This window comes from Caretta caretta, chromosome 3 (assembly GCF_965140235.1).
Source record: "Caretta caretta isolate rCarCar2 chromosome 3, rCarCar1.hap1, whole genome shotgun sequence".
Lineage (NCBI taxonomy): Eukaryota > Metazoa > Chordata > Testudines > Cheloniidae > Caretta > Caretta caretta.
The window spans coordinates 204,774,476-204,795,008 of NC_134208.1; the positions used below are offsets into that span (position 1 = coordinate 204,774,476).

The 20,533-nt window shown below is 46.7% G+C and overlaps 1 protein-coding gene across 1 annotated transcript; it reads right to left on the reverse strand.

The window, feature by feature from the left end:
• Positions 1 to 13,268: 13,268 nt before the first annotated feature.
• LOC125633350 (cystatin) lies at positions 13,269 to 19,780 on the reverse strand. The gene is made up of 3 exons (XM_048842493.2): positions 19,301 to 19,780; positions 15,076 to 15,189; positions 13,269 to 13,696 (listed from the first exon to the last, which is right to left on the reverse strand). Exons 1-3 carry the CDS (start codon positions 19,763 to 19,765, stop codon positions 13,619 to 13,621), a joined length of 657 nt encoding a protein of 218 aa, XP_048698450.2. The 5' UTR covers positions 19,766 to 19,780; the 3' UTR covers positions 13,269 to 13,618.
• Between the last annotated feature and the right edge of the window lie 753 nt (positions 19,781 to 20,533).

The following is a 20,533-nucleotide window of genomic DNA, read 5'->3' on the forward strand; positions in this document are numbered from 1 at the left end:
GAAGTACTAGCTGCAGTCAAGAAGCTGAAAAATAACATGGTGGGAGATGATCAAATTACAACAGAAATGCTAAAAGCAATCATCACCTGAATGAAACTGGTAGAATGGATCAATAAAGTCTGGGGGGAAAGAGATCCCTCTTCACCAGCAGAAGCATTGTCAGAATACTCAAAAGGAAAGGATGAACTTGCTGACAGTAACAGCTGGAGAAGGGATGCATTACTCTGTTGTGGGGAAAGCCTTCCACAGTGTGATGCGAAGCTTAGAGAAGAACAGGCAAAGACTTAAAGAGGAGTTCCTGTGTAGACCAGAAATTCACACTAAGGACCATCACAGAATAATGTACAGAATGGCAGGCTCCTCTCAATTTCACTGATTTTTGGTGTGGGAGGGGGGAAGGCATTTGACAGCATGCACAGGCATTGTGGAACATTCTTAAGTCCTATAGAATCCTAGCTAAAGTCCTCAATATAATCAAGGTCCTATACAGAGAGGAAAAGTGTTCTGTATGTTTGAGCAACCAGACAACGGAGTGTGAATCAATGTGGACACTGTCATGAAATAGAGCTTCATTCTATCTCGGCTATTGTTTGGTATTGCCATGGTCTGGATAACAAAGTGTGTTAGGAACACAAACACTGGTATAGCATGGGTAGATGGCAAATATCTAAAAGATGTAGCCTTTGCTGATATTGTGCTACTGAGTGACTCCTCTGAAAAATTACAAATGAAGACAGACAACCTGGCGCAAATAGCAGGCCAACAGGGCTCAATTAGTTATGCTAAAACAAACCACCTTGAAACCCAGACGTCAAGAAGTAACAACATCACATTAGAAGGCAGCAACATCAAAAACGTAGAACAGTTCACTCACCTGGGTAGCCCAATGTTTGCTAGCAGAGACCTCAAGAAGGAAGTGACGTCACAGACAGGAAAAGGCATCTACAGTAGTTACTAAACTCCACACAGTATGGACATCAAAGCCCCAGAACAAAACGGACCTTTTTTTATCAAAGTGCTAACATAGTGTTGCAAGAGCTGGAGATCTTCCAAAATGTTATCTAGAAATAGTGGCGCAGGAACACTTTTAATAGCCAGCCCCCTTACCCCTGTCTGTGCCCCTCCTCCCCAGCTGGGGCCAGGAGCAGTGCCATGTCTCTGGGAGCAGGGGACCCAGACAGGGGTCAGGGAGAAAAGGCTGGAGGCAGGCATGGGGCCAGTAGTAGAGCCCTGGCCACAGGGCCAGCGGCAGGGACCCTGGGAACAGAGCCCCAGGAGTGGGGGGGGGCAGGTGCAGGGCTCCAGGCACAGGGCCCGCAACCCAGGCATGGGAGTCAGGGAGTGGAGCTCCAGGCGCGTGGGTCAGGGGTGGTGGCCAGGACCCAAGCCCCAGGCTGGGGAGCAGAAGCCTGGGCGTGGGGCCAGCAGCCCCGCATAAAACCTGGGGGTGCTGCAGCACCCCACACACCCTTAGTTGCTGCGCCTATGACTAGAAAACCAGAGGCCTTCAAAAATAATGTCCTACAGAAGATTCTGGGCATTGGTCAGAAAGATTTCATCACCAACTAAGAGATCCAAGAAGTTACCAACCACAGCTTGTCTCCACTCGAATTAGAAGGAAGTGCTGGACATATTTGGAGCATGTACTCAGAGGAAACCAAATGGTGTAAGGAAATGAGGGCACCCAAGAGAAACCTCAAGAAGAACCACTGAGCAGGGAGGACAGAACAGTCCATCTCAAGACCATAGAGCAGATGGAGGTGGCAGCCGCAAATGACAGAGGAATGGAAAAGACAAGCTTCTGTCCCATGCACCAGTATTGGCCCAGGAAGGATGTAATGTAACTGCTAGAATTCATGGCCTTTATTTTCTACTGCAAAGTTTAGAATGTGCTGAATTATGAACATAAATAGAACTTTTATATATCTTTAAGGGTGAAATCCTGGTCCCACTAAAGTTTTGCCACTATCTTCAATGGTGCCACTATCTTCAATGGAGCCAGGATTTCACCCTAACGTTCATCGGTCTTCTGCTGTTCATTGCGTAGCCGTTCTGTGCAATGGAAGCTGTACAGCTTCTCCTTCTCGTAGTGTAAGTCAGCATGCTACAGTAGTAAAATCAAATGGCTCCGCAAAAGGTAGGCGTGTATGTAGTCAAGCACCTTTTGATTGTCTTCATGTGTTTTTGAGAGTTTTGGTTCAAGGACTTTTGGAGTAGACTGTGTTCATGGCTTTCCTGAATTATGCTTACACTAAAGAGAGGGGGCATATAGTTCTGGCTTAGCTCAGAATGATCCACTCAGTTTGCGTGACAGATGTTGAGTTACCAGAGACACCCCTAAGGCTTCGCCCACTTGATAAAATTGCCCTGGTTTTGCTACACTTGGGAATGGATTTATTTAAGTGGTGCATCCCTGTTGTGCAGACACTCTTTGCTTTGAGGGCCTTATTTGGAATTGGACTCTCTGCGAGGAGTCAACATACGCTATGTAGGTTCCTGTATAACCCTCATGACTATAGTGTCTGAGCGTCTCATAGTCATCCATGGACCATCACAAAACCCCCATGCGGTTGGGAAACATTATTCCCAGATGAGGAACTAAGGCAAAGGGTAGACTACAGCCCAGATCCTTAAAGGTACTGAGGTGCCGAACTCTCATTGACTTCAATGGGAGTTAGGGATACCTCGAGGATCGAGCCCTCAGTAATCTGCCTGTAGTCACACAGGCAGTTTGTGGAACTTCACTCCTGTTCCAGTCTAGTTTCTGCCACCCTTTAGAAACCTCATGGAAGTAACTTTTAAACTGAGATAAGGGGGTCTGTACAAGGGGCTTGCTCTAATTTTAACTAGCTCAGCTACTAGGCTGATTAGGCTTGTTTATGTGGTACTGATTAATTAATTACTTTTTCCTCCTCTGTGACTTGAAGGATTTGCAAGCCCTGTGTGAACAATCTGTGCTAGAACGTTATCTGCTGCCCCCTGCTGTTCTGTTACAAGCCGTTAAAACATGTAGCTAGAAGTCACTGAGCCTCACGCCACAGGGCCTTGTACCGTATCGTCGATTATGCCTGGCTGAAGTACATGCCAAAAGCTACTAATAGCCCGAATCACAATCCAGCCCTTGCGATGAAGTGCAGCATGCTCCATGGTGGCTCATATTGCCAAAGATATTTATTTGTTGTAGCCGTTTTGGTCCCAGGATATAGAGAGACAAGGTGGGTGAGGTAATATCTTACATTGTCTCTCTCACCAACAGAAGTTGATCCAAACTTTTGAGCTACACAGAGCTCTTGTTTGGGTCTAGGGAAGGAAATCGGAGCATCTGAGCTAAATACCAGTAGGGGCAGATTCACTACCCCATATGCTGAACAATTCTGTCCCAGCTTGTATTTAGCTTAGACGCTCGGATGTCCTTTCCCAGATGTGAAGAAGGAATCTGAGTCACTTGAAAGCTTGAACTTTCCACCAGTCAGTCAGTCCAATAAGAGATTACATCACCTATCTTGTGTCTCTCCGCTAGTTACTCAGCCAGACATTAGTGGGAACACAGTAAGCGCTTCAGATAAATAAATGTAACTGTTTTAGGTATAATGCTAACATGCTGGTCAAAAATTCCCCGACACAATTCTTTTAGTGGAAAATTGGGTGTTTCAACAATATGGAAACTTTCACTAAATTCTGTTTTCATAGAAAAACTTTCATTTTTCGACAAAATCCCTTTAATTAATTAAACTCAGGGTAAATGAGAGGAGAACGAAGCACATAACTTTCTAAAAAGTCAGATTATTTTAGCCTGTCAAAGCTGTAGCGAGAAAACAAGTACAACAAAGGTCAGGTTTTCTGCTGGCAATGCAATAAACATCAGATATAACCCTCAATGTTGCTGTAAAATATTTTCTACCTTGGAGCTGCAGGCTTCTTGGGTTTATGAAATGTTTTCTCGGGGGCAGTTTATTTTGTAGGTTTTTATTCTGTGTTTTTTCCACTTTTGTTGGCACATAAATGATTGCTATCCTTCCGAGGCTGCTCCTCAAGTGAGCCCTGCAAAGCAGGTGTAGGGTAATCCCGACGAGAGGCACCACTTGAGTTTATACTTTAATTTCAATGTTAGAAATGATCTAGAGCTCTGAATATCTTTTAAAAACAGATTTAAATCTTAGTTTGCATTAAAATCAGTTAACAAGAAGCAAAAACCATTTAAAAACATAATTCCAGCCACTTTCTATCCCAATACCAACTCCTGCCCTACACAAAGAGTCCTCAATAAAAATGGGGAAAGGAAAATAGATCAATAAATATCCTCAAGCAATGTGACTTCACTCAGACCATTAGTCTGATATATTATTATTGCCAGGAATAAAATCGAAGCATGCACTCAAAGATCCTGATCCTATGATATGCTCCACATATGCCAAAATCACTGACTACAGATTGTCCAACACAGATTGATGTCTGTACATTTCATTAATAAACCAGATAGAGTTTTAATGCTATGGGGTGAAATGCAGGCCCCACAGAAGTCAGTTGTAGAACTGCTATTCATTTCAAAGGGACCAGAATTTCACCTTATATTTTAAGGGTGGCCTTTAAAAAACAAAAAATCCCCCTTGTTTGGCTGATCTCTAATGTGATATCTTTTCTTCCATCAGGGTTTTTATTTTTCAACAGCAGTTTAAGGGCATGGTTAAGAACATCTGTCATAGCTATAGAGCACATGGTTAATTACAGGTGAATCTTAACCTGCTAACTGTCTAGATTCGCACCTGAATGTGTGCATATGCGTGGTGGTGATGATTATTATAAGGTCATATTGATGCCCTGAGGCCAACCAACATCAGTGCTCCATTGTGCTAGGCACTGTACATACACATAGCGAGAGACAGTCCCTGCACCCACAAAGTTACAATCTAAACCAGCAAGAGACAAAAAGAAGGGGTAACGGGGAGAGAGGATTATTATCCTAATGTTACAGATGGGGGAATGACGACAGGCCCATTAAGTTACTTGACCATGGTCATACACGTATTCTGTGGCAGAGCCAGGAATTGACCTGAGACCATAGTGGGGATAGAGGCAGGGCTATAGTCTGCTGCTGGTCAGGTCCCTTAGTAAATTATTGTTTCCTCCACTCCCTGTCAGAACAAGGTGGAGCAGAGAAGGAATCCTGATTCCCCGTGGCAAAATTGCTTCCTGCATTCCCGCATGGCCAGCCCTTGGCCATGGCAGACTGTAAAGGCACAAGAGGATTTGTGTGTGATCTAACTACTACGGCGGGGTTGGAAATAGATTTCCCATCCCAGAAGACAGGTTTCAGAGTGGTTAGTCTGTATCAGCAAAAACAACGAGGAGCCCTGAGTACATTTTCCTGCCCTAAAATGGGATGAAAAGTTGACATCGCAAACGTTTTCACAGACGAATCCAAAACCTAATCATCATTCAGATCCGGTCAATTGAAATGTTTTGTTTTAATTTGACTTTTTAAAATAAAAATGGCAACCTCTTCTAGTATAAATTAACTAACATTTTAAAAATAAAAAGTCATTTTGAATAGACACAAAATATTCATGCAGAAAACGTCAAAACAGGAAGCTTGGTTGACTTTGACATTTTTTTCCCAACATTTTTCTAATCAGGAGATTGGCAGGAAAGGATTTTTTTTTTCTTTTTAAACAAGTTTCGTTTCAATGAATCAACATTTTCCAATGAAAAAACATCTTATCAGAAAATTCCAGACCAGCTCTGTTAACTCCCCACTAATGAGCGGCCCGCCTTGTAGAACCAGGGTTAGACACCCTTATTTACAAGGAATGGTACCTTATGCCACAAAATAGCCGCTTGATTTCAGTGGCATTATTCTAACGTACTGTTCATTGCAAGCACAGGTACCAAATCCTGGCCTTTGTTAAGAGGTATTACACATTATGGTCAATTTGATAGAGATTTGACTCTGGTTTTGAGAAGCACTTCTAATTTTCGTCAGAAAGTGTTCAGATTGTTCGTGGTAGTCAGAGGGTTATTTTGCCAGATCATCTGAAAATGTAGCATTTTTTATTCTTTATTGTGTCATGTTCTTTATTATGTCATTCACACCTGTTCCCGAGTCTCTGGCCACCTCTAGCGTTTATGGGTTCACTGCAAACAGCCGTACAGAACAGGGATCCATTTTGATAGTGAAACCTCCACCGAGAGTTGGGGGAAAAAAACACTTCATATATTGCTTAATGGAAAATATGAAAGTCATCTGCAATATTGTTTTCCCTAAATTATACACCAAGCCAAAGGACAAACGGTCACTGGAAAACAAGTTCATAATTAACAATGGAAACAAATTGGCCAACAGCTCCAACCTATTCATCAAAAATCCAGGGCTTTCGTAGGCTTCTCTTTGCCCTCCAATATATATCTGACTGTTTAATTAGGCAGTGGAACTCTCTGGCAGTTGAAAATCAGTACATATCTTCTTCACCTATTAGAGATCCTATCTAAACAGGTTTTGTCTGGAGATTTCTGGAATTTTCTGCTTGCAGCCATTTTGGAAATATTGCAAGAGAGCTGTTTTCCATGGTATTTCAGCATTTCCAGTCCCAGCTGGAACTAAGTTCACGCCCACCCAATTTTGCTTAAAACAAGCTACTTTAGGGGTTGGGAACTGGTTGCAGACCACAGGTCTTTTCTATTAAATTAATGGACTGCTTTTTATTTGGGCTTTTTTTCCTTTTGAGGATGCTGGTGGCATCACCTGCCCCCTCGTTCAGCGTGATGACATTTATTAAGCCCTCCCTTGCCCCATGCAGCCCACACTGCTATCTAACTCCACCTGAAAGTGCTATGTTCTCTCTAAACCCCTTCTCTGCTCCTCCTTCTGACACACACCTGATACCTACAGCCCAATGGGCGCATGACTTTTTCAAAAAGTGAGCTGTGGGTTACCTGATTTGGGAAGGGTGGGGGACACACACTGATTAGTGATTGGTTCTGCCTGGGTGTTAAGTCTCTCAGCAAATTTTTTTCTCTTTTTTCCCCCCTGCACGAGGACTCAGGGTGGAAAAGGCCAAAGACACAGTCAGAAAAAGCCCTGGGAATGTGGCCCTGAGAATAGCTAAGGGAGCTTTTGTGCACAGTGCTGCCTAGAAAGGGGCTTCAAATTCTGGGCAAAGACGTTGTCTCTTGTTTTTGATTCCTGCTGTGTTTAGGAAAACAGGACTTTGTACATTTTTTTAATAAACAAACAGGATTGCATCATAGAAACACCTGAATTCATCACCAATTTTTTCCTCCTAACTGGAACATCCTGCCAGACCCTGAATTTTTAGCTAACTGCTCAAGTCAAAGGGGGCAACAATATAACAAAATGATGCTCCCTGCCCCCAAGAGCTTAGTCTCCTCCTTCCTAGTTCAGATAACAGCTGAATTGACCCAGTTCCTCCCTCCAACTGACCACAGCTCCTCCATCCCCTTCGTTATTTTTAACCCCATTCTCTTTCCCTCCTCTGTTTTGGACAACTAGAGACCAGATGCTAGAGCAGATTTCCCACAGTGTCTGGATTTGCTTCATATGCATCCTGCGCATTAGCTGACCTGAGGAATCTTGTGATTTGTATAGGGCCCTGAACCAACGTCAAGAGAAGTCCTTCCATTGACACAGGGCTTTGAGCAAGCTTAGCAGCAGCACCTTTGCCAGGTAAGCTGACCTCCTTGTGCCAAAGGATGTTATCTTTCACCCAGTTACCCCCGAGCTGAGCTCGATAACTTATGTTTGGACAGAAAGTCACCTGGTTGTGACTTGAAGACATCGAGATGGAGAAGCCACCACTTCCACAGTCATTTGCTCCAGTGGTCAGTCGCTGTCTCTGTTAAACATTTTGTGCCTTATTTGTCTGGCTCCAGCTTCCAGCCATTGGATCTTGGTTTGCCTGTCTCTGCTGGGTGAAACAGCCCATTCGTGTCTGATATTTTCTCTCTTTGACGGTACTTACCCACCGTATTCTAATTGCTTCTCTGTCGTCTTTTTGGTGAGCCACTCAGATTGTGGTTCTACGTTGTAGGATCTCTGAGGCAGAGACTGTCTTTTTGTGATATGTCTGGGTAGCCATGGTAACACCTCTCCCTTTCCACCTTTATCCCAGATGCTGAGGAGGGTTTGTATCTGCTTTTCGTATTGTTCTGGGGACAGGTGCTGTGTATAGCTCACATACGACTAGGTGCCACTGCTCTGAGCTGTGACTTTTGAGGTGGCTGCTGGGGTCTCATTATTTCTATCTCAATAGAGTTTGAAGGATGGCAGGCTGGATTGGACTATTTAATATTTTTTGAGAATGCATTTGGGGACATTTTATTATTTATTTGTATTGCCCTGGTGCCCTTGAATCTGCCAAGGCTTTTGTTTTCATCAGGTTCTCTGCTATTTGGACTGACTTTTCCGCTCAGTGTATGCTGGGAGGTTCCTCAGCTTTCTCTGTGGCCTTTTCTGTCTCTTGTAAGGTTGGGTCATTTTTGTGGAGCTTGTCCAATTTTTGTCCTATCAAGGGCTAGTGCTGGTGGACTACTTAGGCCAAACCGCGTTGTCTGCAACCATTTGCTTTCACTATTTAACTCTGGAACTCTGGAAGCCATGTCTTCTGTAAGACAAGGCCCCATAAAAGAGAGTATTTCCCATCTAACTGGCAGGATGTTGGTGGGTAAGGCCTTGGACTAGAACTCAGGGCATGTAGGTTCAGTTCCTGTGCAATAGACTCCCTTAAGGGAGGGTGGTGAAACATTGGAATGCCATCGGCTGCTGTCTCCGCTCACCCGGGTGCTGACTCCTGGCTGGCGTTGGGTCAGACTCTGCGCCGGCCACGGGTCCTGGCAGGCTCTTCCTCCTGCTCCCGTCTACGCTATGGCTTGGGCCAAACAGGCCACAGCCTTCGCCCGAGCTGCCTGTATGTGTCTGGCTGCTCTGAAGGGTCAGTGGAGGGCGGCTAGTTATTAAGGGCAGCTCCAGGCAGAGTTAGGGGACAGTGTGTTTGGGTCTTCACACTGACTGGAGCTGGCAGCTGACTGATGCGTCATTGTGCTTTGGAGAGGACGAGGGAGCATGGCTTCCCCCGGGGTCTGTGTTCAGACTCTGCCTCCGGGGAGCAAAGGTTTGGAAAGATTAGCCCCAGATCTTTTCAACTGGCTCAGCTGGTAGCTTAGCCCTTCGGCACGCTGCCCACCCCGCCTGGGGAGATCTCTGCCATTTTATTCTGTGCCCCTGCCTGGTAAGAAGATACGGCGGGTCAGTCCTGGAGCCGCACGGACAAGCCAGCTCTGAGGGAGAGCCAGGAAGGCTGCTGCGTGAATCCAGCGCTGTTTATCGTGTGATATGTCAATGCTAGTCAAAAAACCCAGCGCGGCTCTGGAGCTGGCCGCTGCAACCTACAGGATAGTCTTGTTCTTGTCCCCTACGCTGCTCTGCACCATGAATTCCAGGGCACAGAGTGGCAGTAAGTGGTTTCCTTGGAATCACAAAGAGCCAGGGAGCTCCTGAAATCCTGCTGCCGCGTGTTGAGTTTGTGGGTCTCATGCAATCGAGCGTCCTTTACAAAAACTCATGGGACCAGGGTCACACACAGACTTTGTGACACCCATCTTTGGCCTTCGCCTGGCTCCCGCTTCCACCGCAGTCCTGCACCAGCAGCCTCTTTCTCACCTCTGCCTCCCTGCTAGTGTTAAAACGCTTACCTTTGTTCCCGGCTGCTTGGCAAATTATTGCCCGCTCAGATGAATTTCAGTTGCAGACATTGCTCCTGCCCCTACAGGATTTTCCAGCAGCAGGAGATTGAGGGGAGGAAGAGGATTTTGATTCTGTGGCCTTCTGCCTTATTTTTCCTCAACTGGGCAGACGTAATGGCATGTGCAGCCCCCACAAGACAGCAGACACTAAAGAGTTAATGACGATACCCAGCACTCTCCCAGCTGGGTTGAAGTTACCATTAGGAACAGCTGGGATAAAATGCTGCAACCCAGACAAAGCAGGGGGTTGCTGGAGAGTCTGAATGCTGCTGTGAAGGTGCTCCACAGGATCAGAGGGAGCCAAGCCAAGCCACGCAGAGGGACAAATTTCCTGGCAGAAGGATTCAGGGAAGGTTGCCAGAGGTAGGGAGCAGCCTGGGAAGGCAGCAAAAGACCTAAATAAGCAGCCTTTGACTGCCCAGCGCAGGCTGCCTTAAAGGGAAGGGAGTGGAGCTTGCTGACACCCCAGACTCAGGGTGGTGGTACTAATATAAGACTGTTGGCCTTTATTTTTTTCCCCTCTTGTAATTTCCTTTGTTTCTCCCTGATGAAGAAGGGAAAGGGAGATACTAGACTGGGGGACTTTAGGCGGAGGTCTTACTACCCTAACAGAGGAGGGACTCAAATGACCAGCCAGAGGGCTGGAGCTGTAGAGAGAGACCAGGTGCTAAATTTCTAAACTGACACAAAGGGAAACTGAGGCAAGGCTACTGTTACCAAACACCTGGCTGTGGGGGTGCATTTGGGGAAAACCCTGCTGTAGTCCATTTTCTCTATGGTGTGTTTAAACACACAAGTGTATTTCTTCTCCTTTTAACTGTAGAGATATCAGATTTCTTCCACTGTACCCAGGGTAGCAAACCAAAATGTTGTACAGTGTGATAAACCACGACACTCCCTGTTCACCACCTCTGTCACTGAAAGTCAGAGAATGGGGATAGAAACTGTAGCAGCAAATTGATCGCTAGGATTTCATTATGAAAATGCTATGTTAGAACCCAGGAGCTCAAGCTACACCGGGGCCTTTAACACTAGGTGTCTGTTTTAGCAGTCATCATCATCATCACGTTCTCATTACACCTCTGGTGTTTAGGGCAGTGACGAAGCTCCTCCATTCCTGTCTATTTTCTGGCAAGTCTTTCAGTGGTTCCCCAACTGTGCCCCATTGAATTATCTAGTCTGACCTCCTGTATAACCCAGCCCATTAAATCTCACCCAGTTAACTCCTGTACTGAGCCCAATGACAGGGGTTTGACTAAAGAATACCTTCAGAAAGGCGTCCAGTCCTGATGTGAAGACATCAGGAGATAGAGAATAATCCACCATTTCCCTTGGTAGTTTGATCCAATGCTTAACCACGCTCTCTGTTTAAAATGTGTGCCTTGTTTCTAATTTGAACTTGTCTGGCCTCAGCTTTAAGCCACTGGTTCGCATTCTGCCTTTTCCTGCTAAATTAGAGCCCTTTAGTCCTTTGTATTTGCTGTCTATCCACTGTAATCAAGTCACCTTTCACTCTTGTTTTTGACAAGCTAAACAGATGGCCCTCTTGAAGTCTCTCACCATAAGGCAGGGGACTGGACAAGGTGACCGGACAAGGTGACCTCTCGAGGTCCCTTCCAGTTCTGATTCTATATCCTCCAGCCCTCAACTCTGTTTTGTAGCTCCTTTCTGCACCCTCTCCAATTTTCAACATCTCTTTAAAATATGGACACCAAAACTGTACCAACTAGTCCAGTGGGGGCTCCCAAATACCATATACAGCAGTACCATTGCCTCTGTTTCTACTCACTCATGCAATCCTTGGCTAAGCAGGCACTAGTCCTTTTGGCCACAGAATCACACTGGGAGGGCATGTTGAATTGCATGTCTATTGCGACCCTTAAATCCTTTCCAGCCCCTTCTTTCCAGAATGCAGTTCCCCCATTCTGTTGCCATGGCCTGCCTTCCTCATTCCTGGATGCATAATGGCCTGTATTAAAACACACTTTGTTTGAATGGACCCAGGTTACCAAGCAATCTAGATCTGCCCTGTCCACTCCACCAGTCTTTGTGTCATCTGCAAATTTTATCAACAGATATTTTATATTTACTTCCATAGTTACCTTTAGCCACCGAACTTGTAATCACATCAAAAAATGAGAATTTCTTTGATAAGACTTATTTTCCGTAAAGCCCTGGTGACTGGCATTTAATTCTATCCTTATTATCAATTTAATCCCATGTCAGCTTTTCTGTTTTGCCTGGGATTGATGTCAGGTTAACTGGCCTACAATTACCTGATTCCTTTCACTTTCCCCTTTTTGAATATTTGCAGACCAGCAGCTCTCTGGAATTTCCCAGGTATTCCAAGATTCATAAAAATTAACATGAAGAGGCTTGAGATTTCCTGAGCCAACTCTTTTTGGACTCTTGGGTGAAAGTTTTGCAGGGCTGCTGAATTAAAAATGTTCATCCCCAGTCGATGTGGTTTAACATCCTTGTTTACTAATGGACTGGAAAGTACTTCATCATCCTCATGTGAGACAAGTACATCCTTCCTGACAGATAAATACTTCTGTATTGAACACGTCTGCATCATTAACAATGTTACCATCCTCATCTAGTATTGGGTCTATATCTACTATGCTGCAAACTCTTCTGCACCTGCGTGCATATCTGCAAGATCAAAGCCATTATTTGTGGTATTTTGTCTGCTGGGGAAATGCCTTCAGGCTCTGAAAGCAATTGCTCCTCCCCTGTGCTGTACTTCTAACAACACTGACTGAAATGAAATCTCTGGGGGGGGAAATGGTATCATGTTTAACCATTACAAACACTGGGAGCTCAGAGTACTGTCCTGGGGATACCTGATCCATGTGTCTAGGTGTTTATAATGCACTGAAGATTATGATATATTCAGGGGCAGAGAGGGGGATGCAAAATGATGGGGGCACTTCTTTTAAAAATATCCACCCATAAGAAAGACTCCACCCCATGATTCACTCCTCCCATTACATTGTGCATGTTCTCTGGGCAATTAAAACTGGGCTCAACCCTCAGTGGGGCTCCTTGGTTTTAGCGCCTTCTGGATTGATGGGGCAGTAAACATCTCTTAGCACTATTGTTCCAGGCTCTCAGCAGACTCAGGCAGAGACACTGCTGCCTTGGTTAACCCCTGAAAATGTGATACCTTCACAACTAGGACCGCTAGAGTTACTTTTCAGGCTACTGTCTCACTGCCCAGAAGTTTAGCTTTAAATTAAGAGGGATCTGTTCCTTGTACCACCATAATCCAAGCCTGGATTATATGGGTGCTATGAGTAGGCTCTCACACAACTTCCAACACAACCACACCACACAACTGGTGCAGCAAAACCCAGGCCAAATAGCTTGAATGCTGTTGGTCAGGACTGAGCTACACAGACAAGTGGGGAACTTGTGCAAGAAGCTGCTTGCACTATACTAGCTCCCCCCTTAATAGGCAACACATCCGTTTATAGGCTTATAACACACATGACAAAATGACTACATGCTACAGCACTGGTTAATTAGTTTTAATTCTGACAGTCTGACAGTTTCTGTAACAGGGACACAGACATTTCTCAAAACCTCTGATGTTGACAAATTAGGTTAATGTTTTATTTGAAAGGAAAGACTGGAGGAACAAAATAGCTATAGGTAAGAAACAAAAACCATTCTATTGTGCTTCAAAGGAAGGTTATATAGCTTTACTTGCATAGCACAAGTATACATAAGCGTTTCAGTTAACAGCAATGGACAGAAGTCCATCTCGAGAGGGTAATTCAGATTATTGCTTTTTTTTTTTTTAAAACAGCAAACCTACAACAACTAGTTGCCGACGTGTACAGGAACAAACAGGTGCTTATTGGCATTTATTTTCCAGCAGGCTAATTTGGTTTAGCCAAGGAACAGTGTACACTATGAAGCTGCAAGTGACGTGCTGAGGAGAAAGGGGAGAGGGGAACAGTTAGTTTACATGTAATTGAACTGGTCATCCCAGGGATGCAAACATTTACTATCTGTGGAAGTCAGCAGCATATTGCAGTACTGAGATGGTGGCTCTTTAAATTATCTGCACTTGTGAATATTTTGGGACAACAGTTTTCATCTACAGCAGATCCGAGTTAGAAAACTAGTTTTCCAAAGTGTCAAGCACCCAACCACTGTCATCAAAGTCAGCAGGAAAGGCTGAGTGCTAGCTTAGCGCCTCTAAGGGTGTCTATACCACCCCCACGGCTGGCCCAGGCCTGGGGGGCTGCTTCATTGCAGTGTAGACGTTCGGGTTTGGCTTGAGCCTGGGCTCTGGGACCCTGTGAGGTGGGATGTCTACACTGCAGTTAAACAGTCCCATCGCCCAAGCTGTGCAAGCCCAAGTCATCTGGCACAGGCCAGCCCCAGGTGTCTAACTGCAATGTAGACATACCCTCAGAGCCTAACTTCAGCCAAGACTTTCACAACGGGAGTCTGAAGTTCTGATGGAGCTTTTCAGAAGAGCTAGAGCACGTGTATGTTTAAAAAGGGACCTGTCAGTGCAGCTAACTCATTTAGTGCAAGTATCACTGTAGCATGCACACCTCTGGTAACTGCACACACAAGTTACCAGCTAGCTGTGCAACCAGCAGTAACCGCATGTATAATTTCATGCGCTGTTGCAATAAATGTGCATGCAGGCACACGTCTGATAATCTAGGCCCATAGTGATGAGGCCGTAGTATTATTGAAAACTGGATTCTGATTAGATCCCATTTTGTGGCTCAGTTTAGTCATTAAGGAACTGATCTGAAATCAGGCGACATTCCCCACTGACTTACTTTATTTCTGGGCAGAGGACTGGGATTCTTGGCAAATCTGCCGCAACTGTCAGATCTCAACTCCTGTCACAACTAACCCCTGCCACCATTAACCTATTTGTAGACCTCAGTGACAAAAAGAACCTTTTTAATAAGTTTGGGACCGAAACGTCTTCTCAAAGTGCCACTGAACAATGTCCCAGAGGAGTAGGCTCTGGAGTGAGAGTGAAGAGACGTAGGTTATGCTCCCAGCTCTGCCAGACCCATGTGACCTTGGATAAGGTCACTTGTTCTCTGTGCATCAGTTCCCCATCTGTGAAATGGGGATAATAGCACTTTTCTCCCACACTTTGTCTGTTTTGTCCATTTAAGACTGCAAGTGCTGCAGAGACTGTCTCCCTAGGTGTCTGTACCACATCTAGCACAATGGGGCCCCAGATAAGATCTGGGGCATCTAGGTAATACCTTAATACAAGTCAGAGAGAGATGCTAGCCCTCTGAGTGTTTTTAAGCTCTTTCTATGCCATACCTTAGCCAGATCTGGCTTTTCATGAAATTCACAGTCCTGAACTTCCGTTGATGACTTCATGCAAGTTGTCCGGCCAACCTTAACATTCAGATAGTACTTGACTCCAGACACAATCTGTAAAATGAGGGGAAAAGCTTGTTTACAGAACTGATAGATTGTCTAGAAAGCACTACAGGCCATTGATCTGCCGAGAGGATCAGAGAGACTGGACTAAAAGGAAGGCTTGTTTTGTGGTTGTGTTACTAGTCTAGGATTGAGTTCTTTGTGGCAGGCACGCTTTTCCTAGGTGTGTACAGCACCAAGCACTATTTGATCGCAGGGGAGGCCTCTAGGGGTCGTACTGCAATAAGCACTAAAGAAAAGTGTCTTGAACAAATGGAGGTGGAAGGAATAAGTGAGTGACACTGGAAAAGCAGAGAGATAGCCCAAGGAGCTGAAACCAAACATGCATCCAAAAGGACTGCCTGTGGCAATTTAAAGTAAGGACCCAGCACTCTTTGCAGGCCAGAAAACACAACCAAAGGTGTGGACTCAAGGCATGTGATAGCTTTGCCTACTGGCTTAAAAAGCTATAATCGATATGTTTAGTTAAAAGGAACTGAAGCAGTTGACTCCTACTACTTTAGCTCATCAATGGGAGTATTGCCAATACAAAGCAGTGGAAGAAAAAAAATAAAATCACAAGTGGAGCCCCCAAAATCAGGATTGTCTAAAGTCATGTTACAAAGACCCCAACATTTAAAAAATATTTGACTTCTAGGTTTTGAGCCTTCAGGGGTCACAGGTCCAAGCTTTTCTCTGCAATCGTGAGTGGTTTTTGGTTTTTTTCCCCTTCCTTCCAAAAATTGAAAGCTGAAATTCTCATGTAATTACTTGTGCTGTCGATCACAGTTAACGCCTGTGATTACCTGAAAAGAAAATTAATGCAGTAATTGCATATCTCTGGGTAAGGAGGGAGGCATCGGCAGCAGGGGGGCTGGAGCCCCATGCTCACATTTGAAAATATAGAAAAGCTCCAAAAATATTTAAATTGTATTCTATTACTGAACAGTGCAATTAGTCGCAATTATTTTTTTTAATCTCACGATTGATTGCGATTAATTTTTTTTAATCGCTTAACAGCCCTAGTAGTTGCATGACTCCAAGAGCTGGGGCTTTATGAAAAACACCAAATATCCCGTGACTTGTGCTAAAGGTCACAAGGGTTGGTAACGCTGCAGAGGAGACTTCAATGGAACAAACACAGGTGCTCAAGTGTTTTGCTAAATCAGGGTCTCATTCTCCAGCTGACATCCTACAGGAGAAATGCCCAAGTGAAGCATTTGAAACAAGCAAGTGAGGACAGTTTAAAAATAAACGAACACAATTCTGATTGAGGGGCAGTTGATGGCAGCCTTTTTAATTGTTAATAGAAAAATGGACTAACCACTCAAGGCAGAAGGGCAGCTGAGAGTCTATAGGTTAGAAAACCATTGTGGAATGAACATGATATGTGCCTGCCATAACCCTGATCACTTTCAATGCCTGTTGTGTGTTTTTTCACCCTCCTTTCTCAGGCCTTGCTGCTTTGGGCTGTTGGCACAGTCTCTGTTTGTACACTATCTAGCATAATGGAGCAGCCCTCAATCCCCATCAGGGTCTCTGTTCACTACTGCAATATGCATTAGAAAATATAGTAACTGCTACGGTCCTCCAATTTCACTTTCAAAGTCTCATAGGCTTCCTCCCATCATTTACGGTAGCAATGTGGGCTAGTGGCTAGATCACTAGACTAGGATTCAGGAGATCTGGGTTCTATTCCTTACTCAGCTGCCAGCCAGCCTGCAGAAGTCACTTCACTGCCCTCTACCTCCGTTTCCCCATCTGTAAAATGGGGCTAATGCTACTGACCTTTGTAAAGAGTCTTGGTGTGATGAAATGGGACTGTTCTTAATGTTTCCTCGGAATACTGTAGGGATGCCTCAGTTTCCCCTATGCATTTCTTAAGTCTCTAGGTGGTGGGATAAGGGGGTGTAATTGTTGCAGAGCAAAGGGCCAGCATACATAAATGGATGACACTGTCTCCTGGCAACTGATGGCCTGGGCCTTTCCCCCCTGCAAGGTGATAGCTAAAGGGTTGAAGAACAAAGGAATCAGGTGACCTCCTGGCCCAGGAAAGGGACCAAGCCCAGAGGAGGAGGGCAAGTCAGTTTGGGCTGGCTGGGGACAAGGAGTGAAGTGCAGACACTGTTATCTGGCTCACTGCCCCCCCAAATAGATCCAGCTGAGGGGTCCTGTTCTCTGTACCTACAAGCTCTGTTTTAACCTGTGTTCCTGTCATCTAATAAACCTTCTGTTTTACTGGCTGGCTGAGAGTCATGTCTGACTGCAAAGTTGGGGGACAGGACCCGCTGGCTTCCCCAGGACCCCGCCTGGGTGGACTCGCTGTGGGAAGCGCACGGAGGGGCAAAGGATGCTGAATGCTCCAAGGTCAAACCCAGGAAGGTGGAAGCCATGTGAGTTTTGTGTCCTGAAGACAGTCTTCTCACAGAAAGGAGACTTCACCAGAGTCCTGACTGGCTTCATAGGGAGCAGTTCCAAAGCATTGCCCGGGAACTGACACTTGGTCTACCAATGAAAAACACTGTGTAAGAGCTAGGTATTGTTGTTTAAGTAACCAGGGTCTATTTTTTTTTTTTGTTTAAGCATTGATCAAATTGTGTCAAGGCCACTAAGTGTTACTGCAGCCTCCAAAGATGTCCTGCAGAAGAGGGAAGGGTTTGTGGCATTTGTTTCTTTATGATGCAGAGAAAAGGCCTAAAAGATTTTGGTTCTGTTCCCCTAATTTATTTCCCCTTCTCCTTGCTTGTTTTTCATTAGCAATTCAGGTCCTGGTGCTGTTTTCCTGGGAAACTCTCTCGATGACTGGGCAGTTGGGACAGGTGGTTATGATATTACAGATACCATAGAAATGAAACCCAAAACACTGTGAAGGCAAATGGTTTTTATTCAAGCTCTTTAAAAGTCTTTGGTTTTGTTAACCTCTAAGAATCTTTTCATTAAAACAACCTCAACCCCTTCAAATTAAGAAAACATCTCCAAGAACATGTACAGGGGCCTGGGAAAAGCAGAGTTTACATTCCTAATATTTCTGAGATAAAACAGGCAAACTACCCCTCCCTCTCCCCCACTAAACTTTCAAAAGGAACCAACTCATTTCCCCCTCCACTCCCCCCCACCCCTTGAGCAGGGACATTTCAGATAAGTGTTTAGACGCTTTCCCGTAGCCTCCTCACAATGGGATCTGAGCACTCTAGTAGTGCATTAAGTGCTGGGGCTAACGTGATTCATTCTCTCACCTTCTCACTGGGGGACACTGGTGTGGGCAGGATTTTTTTTTTTTAAATCTGTACGCACTACACCCCATCGACCACAAAGATTCTAAGTGCTAGACTGAAGTACAGGAACACACTCCTTTCCGCTGATTGGTTACTGTTTGCCTTTCAAAGAAGACCTGCTTCTCTGTTCCTCTTTCCTTTTTTAAAAAGTTGTCCTGGTGGTTGGTTTTCCTGCAAGGGGTCCGGTCTACGCGACAGAGTTAGGCTGACGGAAGGCAGCTTACGTTGACCTAACTCTGCAAGGGTCTCCGCTACAATGGTGCTCCCACTGATGGAAGTCGCCCACTACATCGACTAGTAACTCCAGCTCGGTGAGGGGCATACAACTTCGGTTGCTGTGGTTAGGGCAACGGGGTCTGTGTAGACACTGCGTTCCTTCCATCGCCTGTTGGCGGTCTGCCCCCACACAGGGACTGACAGCCCCCCCTGCTGCCACCTCCCCGTGTGGGATTGGGTGGGGGGGACTCAGGCTCTCCTTCCCCCCCTCTCAGTGGGTGCCAGGGGCTGGGGGGCCTGAGGAGCCCCCTGGGGCAAGGGCACCCCCAACCCCCCGGGTGCCAAAACGACAAGTTTGCCCAGGGGCCGCTTTCCCCTCAGAGCGGGCCCCCCACCCCGCTGCTGTTGCCGGGGGCGGGGGGCCCGGGCAGCCGGGGCGGGGCTGCGATTTCAATCCTGCCCCACCCCAGCGATTCACACCCTGCCTGTCCCGTGTCCGGCCCCGGCCGCCCGCCCGCGTTTGCGTTCAGGCGCCCCGGGGATGCGGGGGTGGAGGGCGGCGTGGCGGGGGCGGGCTCGGTGCCCCCCCCCCGGGACCCTCCCCTGGCTGCGGCGGGGGGGGGGGGCGGTACCTGCTTGCGGGCCCGGAGGACCTCGGCCACCCGGCTGCGGTACTTGTCGTTGCTGGCCTTGTTGTACTCGCTCATGGCGAAGCGCAGCGCCCGCTGCACCCCCTCGTCGTTCTCCTCGGCGTCCCGCAGCCCCCCCAGCAGCCGCGGGGGCCGGTCCTTGGCCAGCGCCGCGCCGGCGGCCAGGGCCAGGGCGGCCAGCCAGAGCCACGGGGCGCGCATCGTCCTGCACGGGCTGGGGCGGAGAGCGGCGGTGCCAGGGGCCGGCCCCTGCGCCGCGCTATATCCCCCCTGGCCCGGGGGGCAGGCTCGGCGCAGGGCCCGCCCCGGCCGGCCCACATGGCCGCAGCCCGCGCCTATCCCGGGGGGGGGGGCGCCGGGCCACTGCCCCCGCCCCGCCCGGGCCCCCGGCGCACACGCGTCCCCCTGGCTTCGGCAGCGCGGAGCGCAAACACGAGCCAGCGGCATCGTGCCAGAAACTCAGCCCCCCCCCCTCCCTCCGCCAACCCCAAGGTCACCGAGCCTGGGGGGGGTCTGCCCAGGGACTGACCCCTTAGCGATTGATCCCATCGCCCCTTGCCGTTCACACACACCCCCGCCCCAGACCTGCATTTGGCTTTGGTTACGCCTGGCAAAGGGGGAGCTGTCTGTCTGTCTGTCTGCAAACAGACCTCGGAGACGTGGAAGCACATTTCAGTTGTCGTCTTCTCCCTGGCCCTTGAAATGTTTCCCTTCTTTTTCTTTCCGCCATCGAAGTCCAATCTTGGGATGGAGGAAGCTCATCAGAATGTTGAATTAAAAACATCATCAGGCAGCTCCACTCAGCCCTGAACTTCATCTCCCGCTGCTTGACAAAACATGAACTAGAGGTCAGCCCCCCAAACCAAGACTGCTTAATTTACAGTTTAGCTGATAGTTTTGAAGGTGCAAGGGGTAGGTTGCGTGACATGCAGTGAACAGGGAGGGGAAAATAAATACCTTTGCTCCTTTTGGCCCAAGCGGTTAGCAGTTTGGCACCTTGTGGGTAGTTGCTGATAGGGGGCAGATATTTATGTCTGGTATTTCTTTCAGAGTAGCAGCCCTGTTAGTCGGTATTTGCAAAAAGAAAAGGAGGGCTTGTGGCATCTTAGAGACTAACCAATTTATTTGAGCATCCAATGAAGTGAGCTGTAGCTCACGAAAGCTTATGCTCAAATAAATTGGTTAGTCTCTAAGGTGCCACAAGTACTCCTTTTC

What these genes read in the sequence shown, in the direction of transcription:
- LOC125633350 (XM_048842493.2), bottom strand. Translation starts at nt 19,765, where the DNA reads ATGCCGCTGGCTCGTGTTTGCGCTCCGCGCTGCCGAAGCCAGGGGGAC. An exon ending in TCCTCCGGGCCCGCAAGCAG is followed by an intron (nt 15,190 to 19,300) that starts GTACCGCCCCCC and finishes CTCATTTTACAG; the next exon opens with ATTGTGTCTGGAGTCAAGTA. An exon ending in AAAAGCCAGATCTGGCTAAG is followed by an intron (nt 13,697 to 15,075) that starts GTATGGCATAGA and finishes CTTTCTCCTCAG; the next exon opens with CACGTCACTTGCAGCTTCAT.